Source organism: Mytilus californianus, unplaced genomic scaffold (assembly GCF_021869535.1).
Source record: "Mytilus californianus isolate M0D057914Y unplaced genomic scaffold, xbMytCali1.0.p SCAF_10, whole genome shotgun sequence".
In the NCBI taxonomy this organism is placed as follows: Eukaryota; Metazoa; Mollusca; class Bivalvia; order Mytilida; family Mytilidae; genus Mytilus; species Mytilus californianus.
The window spans coordinates 55,530,221-55,556,119 of record NW_026262582.1 but is presented as its reverse complement, the minus strand read 5'-3'; the positions used below and the strand labels follow the sequence as shown (position 1 = coordinate 55,556,119).

Sequence of the window (25,899 nt, the reverse complement as noted above, 5' to 3'; positions counted from 1 at the left end):
CATCAAAAATTGAATTCTTGGGGTTCTTTGATATGCTGAATCTAACCATGTATTTAGATTTTGGATATTGGACCATAATAGGTGAATGTCCAATTTAAAATTTTTAAGTTCTTAGACCACATTCATTCTGTGTCAGAAACCTATGCTGTGTCAAATATTTAATCACAATCCAAATTCAGAGCTGTATCAAGCTTGAATGTTGTGTCCATACTTGCCCCAACTGTTCAGGGTTCGACCTCTGCGGTCGTATCAAGCTGCGCCCTGCAGAGCATTTTATTTCCTTTTTTTTTTCTTTAAATTTTCCATTTTAAATTGGTTATTTCTGATTTATATATACAAGCAAATAATAATGATATGGTTTGAATAGGTAAATTAAAATTTTTTAAGTTCTTAGACCACATTCATTCTGTGTCAGAAACCTATGCTGTGTCAAATATTTAATCACAATCCAAATTCAGTGCTGTATCAAGCTTGAATGTTGTGTCCATACTTGCCCCAACTGTTCAGGGTTCGACCTCTGCGGTTGTATCAAGCTGCGCCCAGCGGAGCATTTTATTGGTTATTATCTTGAATATTATTATAGATAGAGATAAACTGTAAACAGCACTAATGTTCAGCATAGTAAGATCTACAAATAAGTCAACATGACCAAAATTGTCAATTGACCCCTTAAGGAGTTGTTGCCCTTTAAAGTCAATTTTTAACAATTTTTCGTAAATTTTTGTAATTTTTTACAAAAATCTTCTCTTCTGAAACTGATGAGACAAATTTAACCAAACTTATCCACAATCATCATTAGGGTATCTAGTTTAAAAATATATGTCCGATGACCCCGCCTGCCAACCAAGATGGCCACCATGGCTAAAAATAGAACATAGGGGTAAAATGCAGTTTTGGGCTTATATCTCTGAAACTAAAGCAAAAGTATAAAAGTTGCAATATTTCATGCATCAATTGAAAAGAAAAATATCAGGTGAGCGACACAGGCTCCTTGGGGCCTCTAGTTTGTTTTATTTCGTATGTTATATTGTATGTAACGGCAGAAACACCGGACCTAACATTTTGCTCATGAGTGAGCTCGAATGTGTTTATTTAAAACAGGTATTTAAGTAGGGATTGTATTGATTGTAATTATTCATCATGTCACTTTTATGATTAGAAATGGGTGGCTCTTTAAGGCAAAAGGTCAGGTCAAAAAGATCTCATACACTTTTTTTTTTTTTCTGAATTATGTTACTGTGACTTGACTTCATGTGTTGTTCTTTACCAAAACCTATTGATCAACCAGATTGTATAATTGACAACACAATAGGGACATTTTAATTAACCAGATGGTATTGTAAGAGTTGAGTCTACCTTGATGCTACCTGTACTGTTTATTTTTTCACCTAAACTAACAGAAGTTTTTCTAAAACATAAAATATATTTGAATTTTATTTATCTATGGATTGCTATGCCTTAAAAAAAAGTGCACTGCTAAATCAAGTTAAGTTTTTAATTTTCTAAAGCATACAATGCATTTGAATTTTATTTATCTAGGGCATGCTAGGCCTCAAAACTTTTTCAGATGCACAGGTTTGTCTGTTCTCAGAGTAAATTTTGAGGTGAAAACGCAGCCATTTTAGCCAAATGGTCCACATGAACCGTACTTTGAATTCTCTTATAAGATGGGATTTAATTTTGCTTCTACAAAGGTGATTTGATTTTTTTTCCCTAGAATGGAATGCATGGAGGAGGAAATAATTCATCCAAAAAGTTATAGTAAATTATGTGAAAAATTTACTAAAATCTGACAATTAAAGTCCCATAACTCTGGAATGATAGACTGGAAATAAAAAAAATAAAAAAAGGAGCTTCCTTTCGTCAGTCCCGGAATACTGGAGTTAGAGCTCAATTTGTGAAAAATGCCTTAAATGTAAAAGTTAAGGTTCTGTAACTCTAGTGATGCGATGTAAAGCAATCACCAATCAATCAATCAATCAATCCGTAACTCTAGAGCGACACTCCAAAAAATTCCAAAAATCCCAAGGGAGCTTCTTTTTCAATCCTCACAATAATGTAAAGTTTGGGGAAAATCGATTAAGAAATACTGGAGTTAGTGTTTGATATGTGAAAAATTGCCTTAAATCTAAGGGTCAAAGTTTCGTAACTCTGGAATGACATAGTAAAAAATCAAAAAAATTTAAAGACGTACATTGGTCAACAATAATACGTCCCGTCTTTGGGAGACAGGCGTATAAAAATTCTGGATCTAATATGAAGATGTTGAACCTTTTTAAATGGGATATTTATCTTGGAAAATGAAATAAAAAGTGAATACAGTGGATAAAGTCAAATCTACTGATAAGTGGAAAAATATAAGTAAAATATTCCAAAAATTCATAAAGTGAGGATAATAATTTTGAATGTAATATTGGAAATAATCATTACAAAATTCTGGATCTTATATAAAGACGTTACACCTGTTTATTGTCTCGCCTTGACAGAGTCAAAAAGCTAGACATAGGTATGCTGTTGGCAGCTGTGGCAGCGGCGTCAACAATGTATTAGTTTGTGATTAGGTCTAGTTTTTGGTGAACCACTAGTGGTAAGTCAATGATATTTGGTATGCAGTTGTATTAGCATGGGCACATCTTATTTCCATGGAGATTATTTGGCCCTGCCCCCTCAGTCATGGTCTATTGACTTTGAAACTTTTGCTTAGTTTACATGTATTAGTTTGTGATTATGTCAGCTCAAGGGGTAGTGGTAGGCCATTGTTGATTGGTATGCAGTTGTATAAGCATTAGCACATCTCATTTCCATGGAGAATATTTGGTCCCACCCCTCAGTCATGGTCTATTGACTTTGAAACTTTTACTTAGGCTCCGTGCTGAAGACCGTACTGTGACCTATAATGGTTTACTTTTATAAATTTTGACTTGGATGGAGAGTTGTCTCATTGGCACTCATACCACATCTTCTTATATCTATGTATTAGTTTGTGATTAGATCAGTTTAAGATGAACTGTTTATGTAAAGTCAATGATATTTAGTATGCAAATTTATTGGCATTTGCAAGTCTCGTTTCCATGGAGATTATATAGCTCAACCCCCTCATCATGGTTCATTGAAAAATGTGTCCGATGACCCTGCCTGCCAACCAAGATGGTCGCCATGGATAAAAATAGAACATAGGGGTAAAATGCAGTTTTTGGCTTATATCTCTGAAACTAAAGCAAAAGTATAACAGTTGCAATATTTCATGCATCAATTGAAAAGAAAAATATCAGGTGAGCAACACAGGCTCCTTGGAGCCTCTAGTTTGTTTTATTTCGTATGTTATATTGTATGTAACGGCGGAAACACCAGACCTAACATTTTTGCTCATGAGTGAGCTCGAATGTGTTTATTTAAAACAGTTCATTGTTGAAGACCCTACATCAACTGTCAAGATGAAGAACAGGAATAAAAGCCCTGTTCATTGATAATTTTCTATGTTTTCTATGTATTGTGTGCGATTTTGTCCCATGTACATTTACTCCATATCCTTTCATTTTCTATTTAAGTAGGGATTGTATTGATAGTAATTATTCATCATGTCACTTTTATGATTAGAAATGGGTGGCTCTTTAAGGCAAAAGGTCAGGTCAATTGACTTTGAAACTTTTACATAGTTTACAAGTTAATGTTTGTGTTTAGGTTTGTTTAAAGGGAACTCTTTATCATAAGATTGTTTAGCCATGTACCTTCAGTCATGGTTCATTGACTTTGAATACTTGCATAACTTACATGTTAAAGTATTTCTATTTTTATTTCAACATTTGCATTATCAAAATTACAAAAAGGCGAGACATATCTCTGTGTTAACAGTTTATTTTGGGATATATATCATGGACAATGAAATAAATAGTGAAAACTGTGGATGTAGTCAAATCTAGTGATATATTGAAAAATATAAGTAAAATATTCCAAATAATTCATAAAATTAGGATGATATTTTTATGATTTCAAATAGTGAAACTTGAATACTGGATGGAATATCTAATTAATGTGTAAAAAAATAAATAAGTAAAACAGTATATTCATACATGTAACTATTATTTTGATATTTCACAAGTGCATAAACACTCTGTACTAAGGCTCATGCCAATAGGATTGAACAAAAGACTAAATGAGGGAATGTACACGCTTGTTCTGATATGGTTAAACATTGGTTCATCCTGGAAAATTATCAATGATTATGGGATAATTAATATTTCCCCAGAAGTCAAAGAAAAAAGTTTTTGAGTTATCTCCCATTAGAAAAAAGGGTCTTTTCAACAATGTTCAAGAAATCCAAGCAATCATTGTAATTGTCTATGAAAACCATAAGAGAACAAAATGCAGTGCAATATAAGACATACAATTTAAAGGAGCATTAGCCGATTTGACTCAAATTCTCATATTTGATTTATAACATACTAAAATATATATCCAAATTATAAAATGTCTAAAATAAACAATTTACTATGCATGGACTTGATAATATATATCAGCATTTCATATGTTTTCTTTTTTAATGTAGACCTCATCTAGTTAACCATCGAGGTGACCTCCGAGGACTGCCGACAGTAATTTAATCCGATACAAACATAAATATAGATATAGATAGATAGCTAACACGTGCAGCTGGATTTTTCTAGGTCTGTTTGATTAATATTATAGGTTTGAAAATATGTTAATCGATTGTTTTTACCTGTATATGAATGAGTTTTTGTGGATAGAATCAGTCAACCTAATGGTTTACCCTTGTTTCACTTCCAATGTTGACATTCTTTTCCTTTTAATAGCTAAACATGCCTAGTTCATGCGTAAATAATCTCAAGCTAAGGGATTAAATTAAAGGCCACATGAATACAGATTCAATGAGGTCGAATTATTCACTTGCAATTGAATAATTCATCAGCCATGTTTCTTAGCTTATTTTGACAAAATTGAACAAAACCGGCTGCTAAAAGCGATATTTTCATTTCCCTTTTTCACTATCATTAATGACTGAACAAAAAAAAAATCATATTGTTTTTTTTTTTTTGTATCTCTTAGCTAATGCCCATTTAATACCCTGCAAGAAAAAGAAACCATTTGTACATTCTATTTCTGGCTTGCTCACTTTTAAAGATATGAAATTAGTTTAATAAAAATCTCTTTTTCATTCTAAATGTATTGTTTCTTTGGCAAATTGTATGGCCACTAATGCTTTGAGATATACATTCATTTCAATGCAAAAAGACGGTAAATACAATTTCGATTTCTGAACTTGTTTTAGGATACTTTACTGAAACAGATGGAGAAATCAAATTTAATAAACCCAGCATTTTTCTGCAAATATAAGAACAAGAAATAGATTGGGCATGGCATAGGTTTGCATCTTGTGGCAATACTCTAGCTTCATAGATATAAGAAGATGTGATATGAGTGCCAATGAGACAACTCTCCATCCAAGTCAAAATTTATAAAAGTAAACCATTATAGGTCAAAGTGCGGTCTTCAACACAGAGCTTTGGCTCACACCGAGCAGCAAGCTATAAAGGGCCCCAAAATTACTAGTGTAAAACCATACAAACGGGAAAACCAACGGTCTAATCTATATAAAAAACAAGTAACACTTATGAACCACATCAACAAATGACAACTACTGAACAGCAGATTCCTGACTTAGGACAGGTGCAAACAATTGCAGCGGGTTTAAACGTTTTAATGGTACCAAACCTTCACCCTTATCTGAAACAATAGTGTAACATCACAACATAGAAAGACATACTATAAAATATCAATTGAAATGGCTTAACTCAATCAAAAGACATATTAACACTAGTGAACATACACTGAACAAATAAATTTGATCTATGATACAATGTAAATACAAAATAAATAAACTAAGGGAAGAATAATTAAAGTAACATGTTATACCGCTGTGAAATGTTAAACAATTTAAGAAAAACATTATGCTTGAACAATAATATCAGCCAATTGCAATTACTTTAAACACAGGTAAATGTAAATAATTTTGTTGTTAGGTATATGTGTACAGTTCAAATGGGAAAGGAAATATTTTTACAAAATAAATAATTTTGATATTCATAGTACAAAGAAGTGAAAATTTATAGTAATACCAAACACTTATCAAAGCTGGTATATAGACCAGATATAACCCTGAATAACATTAAATAACAAAAAAGCATTACAATTAGTATCAACAGGTCAAATAAACAAGAAAGTACGATTTGAGAGTACTCGCAGTTACTGACAGCTAGTTAAAAGCCAAAAACAATTAATAATAAAAAATCATGCATCAGAGACTAAAATCAACTAAAACACATCCCAGGGATTTAATATTTTAATGTCATGGACAGTCAAAGAAGACATGACTTGTGCAATGCCAAATATAAATGTATCGACAGGCAGTAGGATAGTTAGGAGTTAACCTCTTTATAGATCAAAATGAACGTGGGTGTGTTTTTATACATCCCGTTTGAAAAGAATACAAATTTAGTTATGTTTTAATTTGCTGATGACAAAATCGATATTAGTACCAATGTAAACTACATGTATATTCAAAGATCTAATTACAACATTGGTAAGATAACCTTTACTAATAAGTTTGTTTAAAGTTTTAAAACATAGTGATTTCCGCGCTTCAAGTACAATATTACCGTAAAATTTAGGATGTGAAATACCGTTTTTAATCAGTTTTCTACAGGTACAGCCAAATTTACTAATCAAATCTTTGTATCTATGAAAGAATTTAGTTAAAGTTTTACGTAATTTATGGTAACGAAATCCCTGACTTAATAATTTACCAGTGATGCATTGATTACGTTCGTTAAAATCTATGACATCACTACACACTCAGTCTTAGTGTGTGCGATAAGATTTTGTGAGGTAATTCAATGTTTTCTATACCATGGTTCACCTAAACACACTTCATGACAATACCGCTGAATAAATCAGAATGCAATCTTTTGCAGTATTTTCAAAAATGTTTTTGCTATGTATCTGTGGAATATATGTTAATAGATTAATGCTTTAAGAAGGTTAATTTTCTGTATAAAGTCGATAATTTTGTTGACTTTTGAAACCCAATCTTTCTATTTCTTAAAATACACTAATGAGAGATTGAAAAACGATGCCAATGCAGACATATAGGTGTTTGAACTTCTAACAAAAAGTTTGGGTGATGAGTGTTTTGTAGTATTAACAAGAAATTGTATTAAAAAATCTCTCATTTTCTCCCAACCCAATTTACCACTAATACTCAATTTGATATGGACTGGTCATTGTTATTAAATCTTACCCAATTCGATTGGATGAAGTTATGATTGCTTCACCTTTAATTGTTTACCTGTTCAAATTTGTCCTTTGTGTATTCTGTAAGCACACAAAATTTTATTACGTAACAATAATTATTGTTTATGAAGACAAGGATGGCAACTAGCTCCAAAGTTAAAAAATCTTTCAGAAATTAAAACACTCTTGTTTGTGGATTAACAATAATTGTTATGGTTTGTCTTTAGTTTGTATAGTTAAGGTAAAGTCGACTTTGAATTAGTATTTTTATGCCCCCGCCGTAGTGGTGGGGGCATTAAGTTTTACCCTTGTCCGTCTGTACGTACGTACTTCCGTCCGTACGTCCCAAAATTGGTTTCCGTTCCCTAACTTGATTTTGCCTCAACCAAATGTTATGAAACTTATACACAATGCTAATTACCACAAAACACAGATCAAGTCACTTTAACCGTTCTAGAGTTATGCCTCTTTATAAATGGAAAAATTGCAAAATTTTTAGTTTCCGTTCTCTAACTTAAGTTTGCCTCAACTAAATGTTATGAAACATATACACAATGCTCATTACCACAAAACACAGATCAAGTTTGATTTTTGGTGGCATCACTTTAACGGTTCTAGAGTTATGCCCCTTTAAAAACCGAAAAATTGCAAATTTTTAGTTTCCGTTCTCAAACTTTAGTTTGCCTCAACCAAATGTTATGAAACTTATACTTTTTTGGAAAAATTGCAAAATTTTTATTTTCTTCTAAATATCAAGTAATTTTTAAAATTAGAGTTACCTTCCTTTGTCCATGATTATAGTTGAATCAACTACAATCAATGCTTTATACAATGCAATGTTTAATTTTGACTTTCACTGATAAAACACAGATCAAGTTGAATTTGGGTAGTGTCAATTTAACCATTATTGAGTTATGCCCCTTCATAAATTGAAAGATTGCAAAATTTTTAGTTTCCATTCTGTTTCTTAAGTTTGCCCCAACCAAACATTATGAAACCTATACACAATATTCATTACCACAAAACTAAGATCAAGTACAAATTTTTTGTTTCCGTTTTCTAACTTTAGTTTGCCTCAACCAAATGTTATGAAACTTATACACAATGCTTATTACTACATAATACAGATTAAGTAAGAAATTTGGTGGCGACACTTTTACCATTCTTGAGTTATGTCCCTTTATAAACATAAAAATTGCTGAATTTTTCGTTTCCGTTCTCTAACTTAAGTTTGTCTCAACCAAATGTTATAAAACTTATACACAACCATTCTAGAGTTATGCATGTTTACAAATAGAAAAAATTGCTGAATTTTTAGTTTCTGTTCTCTACTTAAGTTAGCCTCAACCAAATGTTATGAGACTTACACACAATGCTTATTACCACAAAACTCAGATCAAGTTTAAATTTTGGTAGCGTCACTTTTACCGTTCTTCAGTTATGTCTCTTTATAACTATATGATATGCAAGCGGGGGCATCATCTGTGTCCACATGTGGACACTATCCACATTTATTTTTAATTAACATGATAAAACTAGATTTAGCTAGATTTAACATGAGTCTGTATGAGTTACAGCCAGTCTCAAGAATAATGGGCAACATCAGTGAAGAAAAAAGAAAAATATCTTAAAAATTAAAGAAAATAGAAATGAAGATCCCACTCCAGGCATTTAAAGTATAATTATATTCTGTATTTCTGAAAGCTGGTTAATTTGCATTTCTTTTTACACACATGTGTGGTTCAATTGACCATCAAACTGTACACTGGACGAGTTCATGATATTTTTATGAATGAAACAAAAGGTAGAAAAGGTTCGATTTTGCCTTTCTTAATTTTTCACGATTTTTTTGTAATACAGTGAATTTTTACAATATTGAAAAAGCGCATTCTTCAGAAATTTGAGAAACTTTACAGATCATGCCTTTTCATTTTTTGAAAAATATATCATTTGAAAGAAAAAAATTGAAATGTATTTTACGCACGTCTATGCAAGGTAAAACAGTTGTGTTTCTTAACAGAAAATAATGTCTTTCAGTCTCATTAAGCTGTTACCAGACCAATTTAATCTAAATGAAAGCAGTGAGTTGATAAATATCAGAATATGACAGATCTGCCTATTTTTGTACAAAAATGTCAATTTGATCATTTTAAGGCCGGATTTGTCTACCTCACAAAATCTTGTTAGGCATTATAACATACCAATTCCAACTGCATGTACTGTTATTTAACCAAGATAAAAACTGAAGCCTGTATACCACTTGTGTAAGATCTCAGTAACACTACATCATATACAATTCAACAGGCAAAGTGATGGGACAGCATCAAGGTAGAGTCTAAATGCATGAGTGATCAACTATTCATCAACTCTAACAATACCAACTGGTCAATTTAAATGTCTCAATTGTATTGTCAATTTTACAATCTAGTTGAACAATAGGTATAGTAAAGGACAATACCTATAGTCAAGTCACAGTAAAATACCAAACCCACATTATATGTCCGTTTCAGGCTCTGCACAACAAGTCATAAATATAATTTATTGGTCAAGTACGGACAATATACCACTGTTTTGGAAGCCCTTGATAATACTCATATTCTTGTTTAAATTTGTAAGATTTGTAGGTTGTAAAATTTGTCTTTAATTTAAATTTGAATATATTCACATAGGTCTAAAAATTCCTACACTAGACAACTGATTATATGAGTGGGATTCAGTTCTCCAACTTTGGTTGAAATTTTCACAGGAATATTGAACAGGCATACAATTGTCAATGATTTCTATTTAGTGAGTGTCGTTGAAGCATATTTAAGGTTGCAAAGTCAATTGTCAATACTCAATTCTATTATCAAGTAGTTATATCATCAAGACTATACAACTTATATCCAAGGAATAAAAAGAATGGGGTTATTTCTTGCTTTTAAATCTTTTATGTGCAGAACCTATTCTTCTAACAGAAAAAAATGATAAACTACTTTTAAATTCATTACAAAATTGAATTGTTTTTTTCTCTCTCCAGAACTGATGGTCCTAATGATAAAGAAAAGTTAGTGTTGTCTGAAGAATGTCAATTGATTACTATGGTGAATGTATACCAAGGTCGACTAGAGGTCACCACAACTCATGTTTATTTCTTTGATTGCAGTACAAACAAAGAAGAAGGTAGTTTGTATTATATTTATAAATATTTATGAATACTATCTAGTTTTGATTCCCTCCCCTTGAATTTAACATATATTTTACTTTCTTTCTTAAGAAAAGATAAAAAAAATTTACTTGAGATTTTTTATGAAAATCAAAATCTAATTTTTCGCAAATTTTTAAGCAACTTTGCCTTTATATTGTTTTGTTATTCCTCCGTCTCCTTCTGAAACACTTTTTATGATATTCATTTCTTAAAAATACATTTCATAATAAAAATCCACAGACATGACATGATGTTCTCCATGAATTCTGCAAGCCAATGATTTTTTCTAAAAAACAGACACAAGGACTTATCTATTTACTGGTACAAATGAACCTCGTTGTGTCAAATTGGTTGTGTTGAAAATTTGGATAAGTTGAGGTATTTTGTCAATCCTGGTAAAATTCCTGATTGTTCAATCCATTTCTATCTCTGATGAGTTGAACTCAGTTGATATGAAATCTTTTTTTTTATATTTCATTATCTTTATAAACATCTGTCGTGTACTGTTTTATTTTTATAATTTATTAAATCAATTTGTTTTTGTCTCTCCTTGACAGAGTCAAAAAGCGAGACATATGTATGCTGTTTCCGGCGGCGGCATCAACAATGTATTAGTTTATGATTAGGTCTAGTTCATGGTGAACCACTAGTGGTAGGTCAATGATATTTGGTATGCAGTTGTATTAACATTGGCAAATCTCATTACCATGGAGATTATTTGGCCCCGCCCCCTCAGTCAAGGTCTATTGACTTTGAAACTTTTCATAGTTTACATGTATTAGTTTGTGATTAGGTCAATTTATGGGGAACCACTAGTGGTAGGTCAATGATATTTGGTATGCAGTTGTATAAGCATTGGCATATCTCATTTCCATGGAGATTATTTGGCTCCGCCCCCTTAGTCATGGTCTATAGACTTTGTAAATTTTGCTAAGTTAACATGTATTAGTTTGTGATTAGGTCAGTTCAAGGGGAACCATTAGTGGTAGGCCAATGTTAATTGGTGTCCAGTTGTATAAGCATTAGCACATCTCATTTCCATGGAGAATATTTGGCCCCGCCCCCTCAGTCATGGTCTATTTACTTTGAATTTTTTGCTTAGTTTACATGTATTAGTTTGTGATTAGATCAGTTTAAGATGAACTGCTTATGTTAAGTCAATGATATTTGGTCTGCAAATTTATTGGCATTTGCAAGTATCGTTTCCATGGAGATTATATAGCCCCACCCCTGATCATGGTTCATAGATTTTGAAACTTTTACATAGTTTACAAGTTAATGTTTGTGTTTAGGTTTGTTTAAAGGGAACAACTTATAATGAGTCAATGGTATTTGGTATGCAGTTGTATTAGCATTGGCACATCTCATTCCATGGAGATTGTTTAGCCATGTACCTTCAGTCATGGTTCATCGACTTTGAATATTTGCATAACTTACATGTTAAAGTATTGCTATTTTAATTTCAACATTTGCATTATCAAAATTACAAAAAGGCGAGACATATCTCTGTGATAACAGTTTATTTAATACTACATGCACAATCAATGCAGATGGATTGGAATATAAAAAAAACGTTTTCTACCTAAATTACCATACCAGGGCGATAAATCATAATGCACGTTACTAAATTGAAATGGGGAAAACATGACTCGAACCTCATATGAGTCAAATAGTTTGTTAGATCCCTTCTGTTTGGCTGAATATAAATTTCATTAATATGGATGTATTATTCTTTTTTAATTTCAATAGTGAACCATTCCCAGAAAGCTGAATCACAGTCAATTATATTTGTGTATGCATTTATTACCCTTTAGCATGTTTTATATCTTTTAATGTTTTATGCTGGTTTGAAATATGGAGTATGGAGCAATTTGGCTTCAACCTATTAATCTGTTTAAAGAAAGTTTTGAAACACCAAAATATATTACTGCATATGAAATATGTATACCTTTAATTACAGGTGGAGAAGACTTCAAATGGGCGTTGTCTCAGTTGAGAGAAATACACTTTAGACGCTACAACTTACGCAGAAGTGCATTAGAATTGTTTCTGATTGATCAGACTAATTATTTTCTTAACTTCCAGAAGAAGGTGAATATACTAAAAACCTTACAAGACATAATGCACAACTCTTCTTAAGGCACAACAAGGTCATCCAAAACAATCATACTTTTCTTTCAGTAAATGTCTGTATATCAAACTAAACTGGACTTGCATAATCTTTCATGTGGTTAAGGAAAAAAAAGAGGTTTAGGTGATCTTTTATGGTCATAAAGTTTTCCCTAACACTGGTACACCATACAGTCATAAAAGTGACACAAAGAGAAACTACTTTGACAACAAGCTCTTATTAAATAACCTGTCATCAAAACAGTTAATAGCAAGTGTAAGGGTGAATTGGTATCTGTTATTTACCTACTCAACAAGTACCAAACATCAGTCCTGCTGATTTCCATTTATGCTTAAATAAGTCGTATTAATTTTTATTCTATTCTTTTTTATATCCTTTATTATTGTACATGTATTTTCTATTTCAAGACATTAAATTTAAGGTAGATCAGGTGTCTTTTTCTGAGCATACCTTCTGGGCATGTTTCAAAAATACTTTTTTTTTTTTAAATATTTTACCAAGTTATCACTCAATATTCAACAAAAATAACAAAAATATCTAAATTGAAATTTAAAGATTAAACTATCAAAATATAACATCTTGTAAAGTGTATTTTAATTTTCAGAAAAAATCCTTTTGAATCAAGGGTAGATAATTGTACTGAATTTGATCGGACAATTTGTGTTTTGTTTTTCAAGAAAATAATGCCCATGACCCCCTATTTTTGTCTCGCTTTGACAGAGTTAAAAAACGAGACATAGGTATGCTGTTTCTGGCGACAGTGGCGGCAGCGTCAACAATGTATTAGTTTGTAATTAGGTCTAGTTTACTGTGAACCACTAGTGTTAGATTATTTGACCCCGACCCCTCAGTCATGGTCTATTGACTTTGAAACTTTGCTTAGTTTACATGTATTAGTTTGTGATTAGGTCAGTTTAAGGGAAACCACTAGTTGTAGGTCAATGATATTTGGTATGCAGTTGAATAAGCATTGGCATATCTCATTTCCATGGAGATTATTTGGACCCGCCCCCTCAGTCATGGTCTATTGACTTTGAAACTTTTGCTTACTTTTCATGTATTAGTTTGTGATTAGGTCAGTTTAAGGGGAACCGTTAGTGGTGGCCAATGTTAATTGGTATGCAGTTGTAGGTTGCAATTCTGTAAATATAGACTGCAATTTCCCATAGGAACTCCTTTTACGGCTAAAACTGTACCACTTTTACTAGGAAGTTTCGTAAAAAATTATATCCTAGAATGGAAAGCTCATATGCACTACTATTTTTTTCAAAGGTCAAATATAGTGCTGTGTGGCATATTTTCAACATTTATATGCCCTGAACTTCTAAAAGTTATAGCTGACTATGCGGTATTGGACTTTGCTCATTGTTGAAGGCTGTACAGTGACCTTTAGTTGTTAATTTCTGTTTAATTTGGTCTATTGTGGAGAGTTGTCTCATTGGCATTCATACCATATCTTCTTTTTATACCCCTCCCTTCACTTTGGATCTTCATTTTGATTTGGCCGCTGTTTATGTGTATTTATACTGGTAACATTCCCAAGTTATGTCTCTACGAGATGAAACATAGAGATCATATCTGGGAACCAGTAGGTAAACAAAACAAAATATCTATGAATATTATATATCTCCCCAAAAGAGGCGTGGTTTGTGAAACAGCTGTATTTACAAAGTGCAACCTATACTAACATTCATTTAAATAGAAAAATCTTGAAAAACACTTTTTTCTTACAACAATAGTTATTTATCAGAATCATAGCCAAAAGAAATCACTGCATATGCTCTAACTTTTCTTTTACAGAACATTTTATACCCCTACCCCTGTTTCAGTTTTTAAAGAATTTGAAAACAAGACTTAAATAAATGTCAGCTTACCCTATGTGCATGTTTTCTGACATGAAATGCCTAGAACCTGTATGAAACTATTCTGATAACAAATTGAAAACATTTCAGAATACTATAAATGTAAAGTTTAGTAGTTAATCATGACAACATTCAAGAGTATATAAAGTATCCAATCCTTCCTCTGTCTCCAGTCCACATATAACTGCATGCCTATTTATCTATAAAAGTTCACAATTTCTGCCTCAAATGGTAAGTTCAGAAATCTTGTCACAATAATATTATCTCTTACTATATATACCTAACATAATTTGGCTAATATATGACTAGAAGTGTTTAAACTAACAATATTTGCAAAAATTGTATGTATGAATTAACCAGTCTGATATATGAATTCACTAAAAGTTTTATAGAACTGAGTGATGGAATTTTTTTTTTTTGCATAAATTCAAAGCACAGTTATTGTTTTCTATATAAAAGACCTTTATGATAATAAAATCATAGCCTTTACAAGCTAAATTATCTGTTTTATCACCCAGGGGCTAGGAATTTTTCTCTGTTTTTTGCCCCTGGGGCCTCAAATTTGCAAAGTAATTCTGCTGTTTCTGTGAATATGGAATATTTAGTACATTTTTAGGATAAACACACTATTGTTAGTTTTATTGAGGTATTTTTGTATCTCTAGCTTGTACTTTTTTATGCCGCGGTCACAAGAAAGCACATTCAGGTGTTCAGGCTTACTTTTGGGTTTTCGACAGGACAAAAACACCCCAACAACAATATTTATCAATGATCTATGAGTTTCAATGACGGCGAAGAGTTAATATAAGCACTGCTTAACAATTTAAATTACAAATGTGCATATATAATGAATTTGCTTTGCATACAGGGCTTTAGGTAAATTATGCATATTGTAAATTGTGAATTTATACTGAGTCATCATAGTAAAGGCCCAGGATTTTCTCAATCTTCATGATATATTTATAAAACTTTATATTTGAGTTAATTTCATTAAGATCAACCAGATTTGGTGAAATTCTACATGCTCTCTTTTTTCACCCAATATAAGTTGCAATTCTGTAAATATAGACAATGCAATTTCCCATAGGAACTCCTTTTATGGCCAAAAACTGTACCACTTTCACTAGGAAGTTTCTTAAAAATGATCTCCTAGTATGGAAAGCTCATATGCACTACTATTTTTTTCAAAGGCCAAAATATAGGGCTGTGCAGCATATTTTCAACATTTATATGCCCCGAACTTCTAAGAGTTTAAACTTATACTTAAATTCTGTACTACCCCTCCCTTCACTTTGGGTCTTCCACAGTTTTCAATTAGGCCGCTTTTCATGTGTATTTATATTGGTAACATGCCCAAGTTATATGTCTCTACGAGATGAAACATAGAGATCATATCTGGGAACCAGTAGGTAAACAAAACAAAATATCTATGAATATTATATATCTCCCCTAAAGAGGCGTGGTTTGTGAAACAGCTGTATTTACAAAGTGCAACCTGTATAAGCATTAGAACATCTCATTTCCATGGAGAATATTTGGTCCTTACGCCTCAGTCTCAGTCTATTGAATTTGAAACTTTTGCTTAGTTTACATGTATTAGTTTGTGATTAGTAAAATTGAGAATGCAAATGGGAAATGTGTCAAAGAGACAACAACCCGACCAAAGAGCAGAAAACAGCTGAAGGCCACCAATGGTATCATGCCAACAACTGGTTTTAGAATAAATGTGTTTATTATACCTCTGTCTGTCCTTCCGTCAGTCCATCCATCAGTCAGTCCGTCCTTCCCATGAATATTTTCGTCGCATTTTTCTCAGGAACTACTTGACAAGGATTTCTGAAATTTGGTTTCAGGGTTTATATAAGTTGGTTACATCGTGTGATGCGTTTTCAGATTCATCACTCAACAACTTCCTGTTTACCAAACACTTGTATTATTTTACACATGATAGCCAAGTTGAAAATTTTCGTCACATTTTTCTCAGGAACTACTTGACAAGGATTTCTGAAATTTGGTTTCAGGGTTTATATAAGTATGTTACACCGTGTGATGCGTTTTCAGATTCATCACTCAACAACTTCCTGTTTACCGAACACTTGTATTATGTTACACATGATAGCCAAGTGAAAATTTTCGTCACATTTTTCTCAGGGACTACTTGACAAGGATTTCTGAAATATGGTTTCAGGGTTTATATAAGTCAGCTATACCGTGTGATGCGTTTTCAGATTCATCACTCAACAACTTCCTGTTTACCGAAATATTTCTGCGGGGGTATCATCAGTGAGCAGTAGCTCACATTTTTACTTGTTTCCAATGCAAAGACCCTTTGAGTGAATCAATATTGATACCAAAATATGCCATCTTTAATGACCTGACAACTGTATCGTAACTATATGAATAAATCTGTTTAAAGGTTTGGTTAGCTTTTGAGGTGAATGTTGACAAATTTGTGCTATGTATAGAATATTACCAAAAAAAGATTGGATGTGAAATACCTGAACGTATAAGATGTCTGCATGTTGATTTATATTTACGAATGATGTCCTTGTACCGATGAAAAAATTTAGAAAATGTTTTGACTAGTTTGTGATATCGAAAACCCTGGTGTAACAATTTTTCTGTAATACAGAGGTTTCTTTCGTTAAACTCAAATACCTTGTTACATACACGAGAATATCAAACAAGTTGAGATATATAAACACCATAAGATGATGACAAGGGAACGTCGCCATCTAAAAATGGTTAATTAACAATAGGAAATGAAAAATCATCTCTTTTATCATAAATTTTGGTATTAAGCTTCCCGTTAAAGATATAAATATCAAGATCCAGGAAAGGGCTGTGTACATTGTCAGTATTAGCTTTATTTAAAATCAGTTCAGCAGGATAAATCTCTTTAGTGTACATAATGAAGTTGTCATTATTGAGAGCCAATATATCATCCAAATAAAAAGTGTTATTAAGTTTTTGTTTCAGATGTTGTTTCAATGGGTCTTTGCTGATTTTAGTCATAAATTATAAGTCATAACAATACAGAACAGGTCCACAATAAGTGGTGCACAGTTATCCCCCATTGGAATTCCGATAACTTGACGATACATGGAATCTCCATAGCAAACAAAAATATTATCTAGTAAAAATTCAAGGACAGTTATCGTATCAAAGCAGGTCTAATTGACATAGTTCTTTTGTCTGCTGTTACTAAAAAAAGACCTAAAAGAGTTAGAACATATATATTCGCTTTCTGATTTTTTAAATGCCCTTTTAATTAGGTGTGTGAATTTTTTCTTAATAAGATTATGAGGCAAAGTGGTATATAGGGTAGAAAAATCAAAACTTTGAACAGATTCGAAATCACCACTATAAGCATGCAATTTATCAAGTACTTCCAACTAATTTTTGACACTCCATCCAGGACAAAAACAAATTCCTTGGCAAGTTCTTTTAGCTTATGTTTGATACGAGAAATAGGGTTATTATGATTGTTGTTAGGAGTAAAATATTCTTTAAAATGTTTAATACATTACTATGAAGATTATTTGGCCCAGCCCCCTCAGTCAAGGTCTATTGACTTTGAAACCTTGCTTACTTTACATGTATTAGTTTGTGATTAGGTCAGTTTATGGGGAACCACTAGTGGTAGGTCAATGATATTTGGTATGCAGTTGTATAAGCATTGGCATATCTCATTTCCATGGAGATTATTTGGCTCTGCCCCCTAATTCATGGTCTATTGACTTTGAAACTTTTGCTTAGTTTTCATGTATTAGTTTGTGATTAGGTCAGTTTTATAAGGGAAACTGTTAGTGGTAGGTCAATGATAATTGGTATGCAGTTGTATAAGCATTAGCACATCTCATTTCCATGGAGAATATTTGGTCCTTACCCCTCAGTCATGGTCTATTGACTTTGAAACTTTTGCTTAGTTTACATGTATTAGTTTGTGATTAGGTCAGTTTAAGATGAACCACTAATGTTAAGTCAATGATATTCGGTATGCAAATGTAAGGTTCATTTCCATGGAGATTATATAACCCCACCCCCTAATTATGGTTCATTGACTTTGAAACTTTTACATAGTTAACAAGTTAATGTTTGTGTTTAGGTTAGTTTAAAGGGAACGACTTATGAAAAGTCAATGGTATTTCGTTTGCAGTTGTATTAGCATTGGCACATCTCGTTTCCATTGAGATTGTTTAGCCTTGTACCTTCAGTCATGGTTCATTGACTTTGAATATTTGCATAACTTACATGTTAAAGTATTGCTATTTTAATTTCAACATTTGCATTATCAAAATATCAAATAGGCGACACATATCTCTGTGTTAACAGTTTATTCTCATTTAATCCATTTCGAGCAGTAAGTATGGAGTGAGACGTGGATGATGTTACGACACTCATTCCAATTAATAATTGACGGGGGACATTATATAGGTCCTTTACTGAGGAATGATTTCAACTCTCAGTCATGAACGATGTTAAGGTCTCCTGTTTTAACATGGGAACTGGGGCCATAAATGTATTCGGAATTACTGCAATTTCATGACATAGGTGTATTGTCACTGATATTAACATCTTTTCACACTTCGCTATAATTAAACACATATTTCCGGGTAGATTTTTTGTAAACATAAGAAATAAGAGGGAGTTCAGTATTATCAAAATAGTCAGGAATTTGTTCTTTAACAGAATGATCATTAAAAATACCGGCAATATTTACAAAATCAAAACCTTATTTGACATATTTGATTTTGATAAAATGTTTTTTATGATCTTCAAGGCACTCAATTTTGGGAAACAGTTTAGAATAACAATATGCTATTACAATTTGGACGATTTCATTCTTAGGACTGCAATATGGAATTGTGTTGCAATCCTCTAAAATTTGCTGTAATTTATTAACAGGTAAAGAACAGAGCTTGGTTAACAGATAATGTCTGCCGTTGTTTTTTGAAATAGTTATTAGGTACGAAATATTTGTATTGTTGGTACGAAATTTTCTCTGATTATGATTTATTCTACGCCCATGTGAACGGTTTTTGGAAAGTTTGCTATAGCAATAAACTTTCCTAAAGCATCGGCCTCAAACCGGAAGTTGGACAGACTATCTTACTATGTCTACTCCTAGATAATGTAGTACTAGTGTTTGAATACTAATTCTAGGAAGATGCTTTTGAAATTTTGAGTTACTTCTATTTTGATTAGCTTACAGCTTGAATTGAAATGTACTGAATGTTCACCGACAATTCAAATGAATTCAACTTCATTTTTGAAAATGGCTATCACAAACACTACTTCGCAGATCTGCGCTGCGCGGAAAATAAAATCAATACACATCTACACTAGACAGCAGTTTCTAAGTTATGCTTTTATCGGTATTCCTCAGACATGCGTGAGATCCATATATGTGTGCCACCCAACGGGAGTACAATAATCCCGGTTTCAGGGGTTTCCTCCCGTCCTCCGGATGAAGAGAAAATAAATACTGTGTTTAAAATATTTCATGAATGAACATTATTCGACGCTATTTTACTACGATTTTACAAATGTTCATTAAAGACGTAAAAGCCCAAGTGTATCAAAAGTATCCTGGTATCTCATCTCGGCCTACAACAGACTCGGAGTATAACAAACTCGGCCTTTTAGGTAATCGGCCTCACAAAATCGGACTATAACAAAATTCGTATATATACTTTTTGGTATTAAGTCTCCCAAACAAAGTTTGGAGACTTATTGTTTTTGCTCAGTTCTTATTATTTTCTTTTTGTGGTCTATTTAGGGGTATTTTGAGGGCCTGCAGAAGGGAGGGATTTACTATAGAACCCTATGGGGGTCAAGATCCCCACCCCTAAACCATATATATTCTTGTATGGGACAATAAAACACAATCTACACATCTACAACCTATTTGAAATAATACAAATCTACCGTTGCAAACTTTTCACAGGTGCTATCCAGCACTTTGATTACGAACAGTTTTAGAAACTATATCCAAAATGTTAACAGAATCGGTTCTTGATATATTACCAATTCCCATGATATTAACAGTTATCATTAAGACCGAGAGTATAGACTGTCTGTAATTTTTTAATCCAATTTAATTCAATTATTTTCCGTGATCGTACAAACTTTGAATGAGATTCCACAGGCTGCTTATTTACTACTTCTAAAGGTTGAACTGTTCAATATTTAATGGGATGATTGTGCTTCTTAAGGTGTTGATAAATGATACTTTTGAATTTATGGGGTCTTTTAAAATGATACAGGTGTTCTTGCGTGCGTTTAGATAAATTGCGTCCAGTTTCACCTACGTACTGAATACCGCATCCCGGTTTGTTTCATGTGAGTAAATAGATAATACTGTTAGTGTTTCAATTTATATCAGTTTCAAAATTTAAGGAAAATATGCAACCATTAAACGTTGACCTTACCGTATTGTTGGTGGAAAGACGGGGACATGTAAGTCATATTTTGGCATGACACTTATCCATAGAAGGGTAACCATGATTTTTATTACTAAAAATGTTAGCGATTGTAGTATTTTAGATAAGCGATTTGAAGACTGAGAAGTGTAGATACCCTTTGAACAAGTTTGGTATTTAGTATTTTTCCATTTCTGAGTTTCATTTTTTATGGCCTCGCAACAAAGTTGTCGGGGCCATATAGTTTTACCCTTCTGTCATTCCGTCATTCCGCAACAAACCATTTATCGCAATTTTTTCTAAACGCCTTCAGATATTGATTTGATGTGAGTTAACCATGATGAGTTACAGATCAAGTTTAAGTTTCGTTCCGCCCTGCTAATTTTTGCTGAAATTACGGACTTTGGACTTTAATAAATTGTTGAAAATCACAGTTATACGAACTTTTTTTCTAAACGCCTTCAGATATTGGGCTGATTTTTGGTATGTGAGTTAACCATGATGAGTTACAGATCAAGTTTTTTTTTTATCCGCTTTGCTAATTATTGCCGAAATGACGGGCTTTGGAGTGAAACTTGGACTTTAATAAATTGTTGAAAATCACAGTTATACAGACTTATTTTCTTTAAGCCTTCAGATATTGGGCTGATTTTTGGTATGTGAGTTAACCATGATGAGTTACAGATCAAGTTTGAGTTTCCTTCGGCTCTGCGAATTTTTGCCAAAATTACAGACTTTTGACTTTGATAAATTGTTGAAAATCTCAGTTATCCAGACTTTTTTCTATACGCCTTCAGATATTGGGCTGATTTTTGGTATGTGAGTTAACCATGATGTGTTACAGATCGAGTTTAAGTTTCTTTCGGCTCTGCTAATTTTTGCCAAAATTACAGACTTTGGACTTTGATAAATTGTTCAAAATCACAGTTATACGGAATTCTTTTCTATACGCCTTCAGATTTTGCGCTGAATTTTGATATGTGAGTCTACCATGATGAGTTACAGATCAAGTTTATGTTTTGTTCCGCTATGCTGATTTTCTTGTCTTTTGAACACATCTTGTTAGATCTGCAGTACATCCACTTCCTGTTTGTTGGTAGTTTGAAATTTAACTACTCAGTGATCAAGGAAATTTTTCATCAACTTGAACTAGTATTGGTCTTGAGAGCTGGATACTATCCATGCATGTTTGTGTCCACATGTGTTGTTGAAATTTCAGATTTTTCAACTTTTTGAGACGGGGCCATTCGTGTCGTTCCAACACATCTAGTTGTTTTTTGTTATTGTTAGGTCATTTTAAGATGAACCACTAATGTTAAGTCAATGATATTTGGTATACAAATGTATTGGCATTTGCAGGTTTCATTTCCATGGAGATTATATAACAACCTCCTTCATTGTTCATTGACTTTGAAACTTTTACATAGTTTACAAGTTAATGTTTGTGTTTAGGTTTGTTTAAAGGGAATGATATATGAAAAGTCAATGGTATTTGGTATACGGTTGTATTACAATTGGCACATCTCATTTCCATGGAGATATATGCATAACTTACATGAAAAGTATTGCTATTTTAATTTTAACATTTGCATTAACAAAATAACAAAAAGGCGAGACATATCTCTGTGTTAACAATTTATTATTTGATATTTAAGAAGTATTGAATTTTAGCCAATTCTATCGTTAAATGTCTTCTCCTCAATGAGGAGTTTCCCCTATATAACCAATGTACAATAACCCCAATTTTGTGAATTTCAATGTATTTTAACAAAAAAACACGGTCCATGACCCCCAGTTTTTATATTGAAATTTGAAAGAACATTGACTCAGAAGTCTTTTACAGAAAAATCTATCGTCGAACATTTAAACACCCCAGCTACCTTAAAGAATAAAAATTATAGCATATCTAAATAAATGAATACCAATACTTTTAAATCAGGAAATTCAAGAATCCTGTAAAGTAGATTGTTTTTAATCAAACAAAAGGTATCAATTATATCTTTAAAGATATTTTCCTTCTCTAAATTGTACATTGTTATAGGCTAGTGGTATTCACTGGTGGTTGGGGTTATGTTTTAGCAATGTATCCAATGTCAATTTTTGCATGAGTCTTGTGTTGACTTTAACACAAACATATGTTATAATAAAATGTCTATTGTAAGGACTTTTTACAAATTGGAGACAACATGTTTGACTAAAAAGAACTGCATAATAAATGAACGCACTCATCAATAACCAGGGGGGTTAATTTTAACTTAGGCTCAGTCGGTTAGAGCACTGCCTTCAACTAACAGAGGTCCAGGGTTCGAGTCTCAGAGGAGACAATGTGATTTTGTAATATGAATCATGCTCTCCAGTTACGCATATTTAGCTTTAGTAATTCTAATGAAAATTTCAATACAATATAGGAATAAAGTGATAAAGTAAAAATTATGATATATAGTGAAATGTTTTCGTCAAAGTTCAAAACTCAATGACACTGGAATAGCTTAAAAAGTTATGAAATGTGTTTGCTATATGGAAATAAAGTGTATAAGCAGCTGAATTGATATTATGGTAGGGACTCTGTGGGAACGTCACGTCAATAAACTCATATCTGCCGTAATGCATAATTGGTGTTATCGACATTGGTAAAAATTACAAAAAAAAACTGTTTCATTCGATGTCAGTTAAAAATAAAATATCACAGGAAACTTGAATTTTAGCTCTTCAAACTGGGCTGAAAGTTGTAGACTTTACCTTTTTATATCTATATTTCATAACAATGTGAAAATCAGTAATATTATCCACAACGTTTATTTTTCGCTATCATATGCAACAATTTAATATCCTATCGGGACCTAGCGCTATTTATAGAAACGTAAACAGACATCAAAATTTTGCATGCATCATCCTGAAGTTGAGAACAGTAAAATTTATTAGGTATCCTAATCCAATTTCGTCAATAAGGTGTCTAATTTTGAAGAAAATCAACAAAATTTTGAGTTTTCCCCCGAAAAGATACCCCATGTTCACATATTTTTCAAGGATCCATCGCTCCCCGCAATCTACAACATATTATCATTACAACAATGTCCAGTTTATGTAAATGTGTTACGAATTGACGAGGCGCCAGTGCGTCAAAGGCGACAAGGTCCAGCATTAAAAGAACCAAAAAAGCACCGTAACGTTAGATTTATTCACTGTTCACATCATCATGCAGTCAGTTAAACTTTCAATTTCTGCTAAAAAAAATTACACCGTCGAACGTAATGGTTGCGTTATTCACGATCCATTGTTGTCAATTAATCAGATTATAAATTCGAATACATATTTACTTGCACAGATACGAGAAAGATTCGCTCGAAAACTAACTCCATGAAATATTGTCATTATAGATACCTGATAAGGGTTAATTCCCTTTGTTTATAAAAAATAGTTTGAGGTACTGTGCAGGATATTCTGTACACTTGAATTCACATAACTTAATAAAAAAATTGTAATGCAATAGTAAGAGTTAAGTCTATTTACTCAACCAATTAATACTTTCCTAAAAAAAAATATAAAAATATATTATTATAATTGAATTCAAACAAAATATGCAATACAAGCGACATAAATTTTTTCTATTTTAAAAATTAAAATGGTCCAGGTTTTGTAAAAAATGTTGAAAAAAATAAACTACCCCCCCCCCCCCCTTTTTTCCCAAAAAACCAAAACAAAACAAACATAAAACAAGACGAAAAAGAAAAGTCAAAATGATTTAACACGAAAAATTAAAATGAACATAAGCAAAACAAGCAAAAAAGAATTAACAACATCATGTTTTATCTTAAAATAATATGGATTCAAACAAAATAAAAATGAGGAGATGTGGTATATTTGCCAAAGAGACAACTATCCATCAAAGTTCAAATGAAGTGGATGTAAGCAATTATAGGCAACCGTACGGCCTTCAACAATGAGAAAACAAGAGGCTCTCAAGAGCCTGAATCGCTCACCTGCATTTCAGAGGAGAAGATTTTTAAATGTTAGCAAACTTGATGAACAAATTGTGTAAAATTGTCTTTAAAGGGCAATAACTCCTTAAGGTGTCAATTGACAATTTTGGTCATATTAACTTTTTTGTAGATCTTACTTTGCTGAACATTATTGCTGCTTACAGTTTATACATATCTATAATAATATTCAAAATAATAACAAAAAACTGCAAAATTTTGTTAAAACTACCAATTCGGTGGCAGCAACCCAACAATGGGTTGTTCGATTCGTCTGAAAATTTCAGAGCTGATAGATCTTGACCAACTGAACAATTTTACCCCTGTCGTATTTGCTCTAAAAGATTTAGTTTTTGAGATATAAGCCAAAAACTGCATTTGACCCTTATGTTCTATTTTTAGCCATGGCGGCCATGTTTGTCGATGGATACAAACTTCCGATACAATTTATAAACTAGATACCCTAAGGAACATTTAGTTAAAGTTTGAAGGTATTTGGCCAAGTAGTTTCAGAGGAGAAGATTTTTTAAATAGTTTACGACGACGACAGACGACGGACAACGACGGACGCCAAGTGATGGCATAAGCTCACATGGGGCCCTTCGGGCCCCGGTGAGCTAAAAACCATACCTATGGTCGGCTATAAAGCTTGTTATTGATTGTCCTAAGTTATTACCATTCAGTATATTGATTAAATTTGAAGGAAAGAAGTATAATATTTATAATAAGCATTTGATTCAACATTGAATTTGTGTCACGGAACACATACTACATGAAACACGTCTTCTTTAAAGTATTACACTTGTACGAAATTGAACTGATCTTTAGTTAAATCGATCTTAAAAAGACCAGTTCGTGTTTACATTTGCACAAGAACGATCGATCGAGATTGATCTTATTTAATCCAGTGCGTTTACACTGCAACATAAACAGAACCGGTCTGACCTGATTACTTAACATTTCGTAAACAAATAATCGTAAAAATAGAATTGAATAATAACGAGTGTAC

The 25,899-nt window shown here is 32.4% G+C and overlaps 1 protein-coding gene across 2 annotated transcripts in view; it reads left to right on the top strand.

Moving 5' to 3' along the window:
- The window catches only part of LOC127718864 (neurobeachin-like protein 1), a 406,320-nt gene that overhangs the window by 248,726 nt on the left and 131,695 nt on the right, over nt 1–25,899 (top strand). For both annotated transcript variants that reach the window (XM_052224913.1, XM_052224914.1), the window contains 2 exons: nt 10,328–10,470; nt 12,456–12,586. In XM_052224913.1, coding sequence (XP_052080873.1) covers nt 10,328–10,470; nt 12,456–12,586 — 274 coding nt within the window. The remainder of the gene's footprint in view (nt 1–10,327; nt 10,471–12,455; nt 12,587–25,899) is intronic.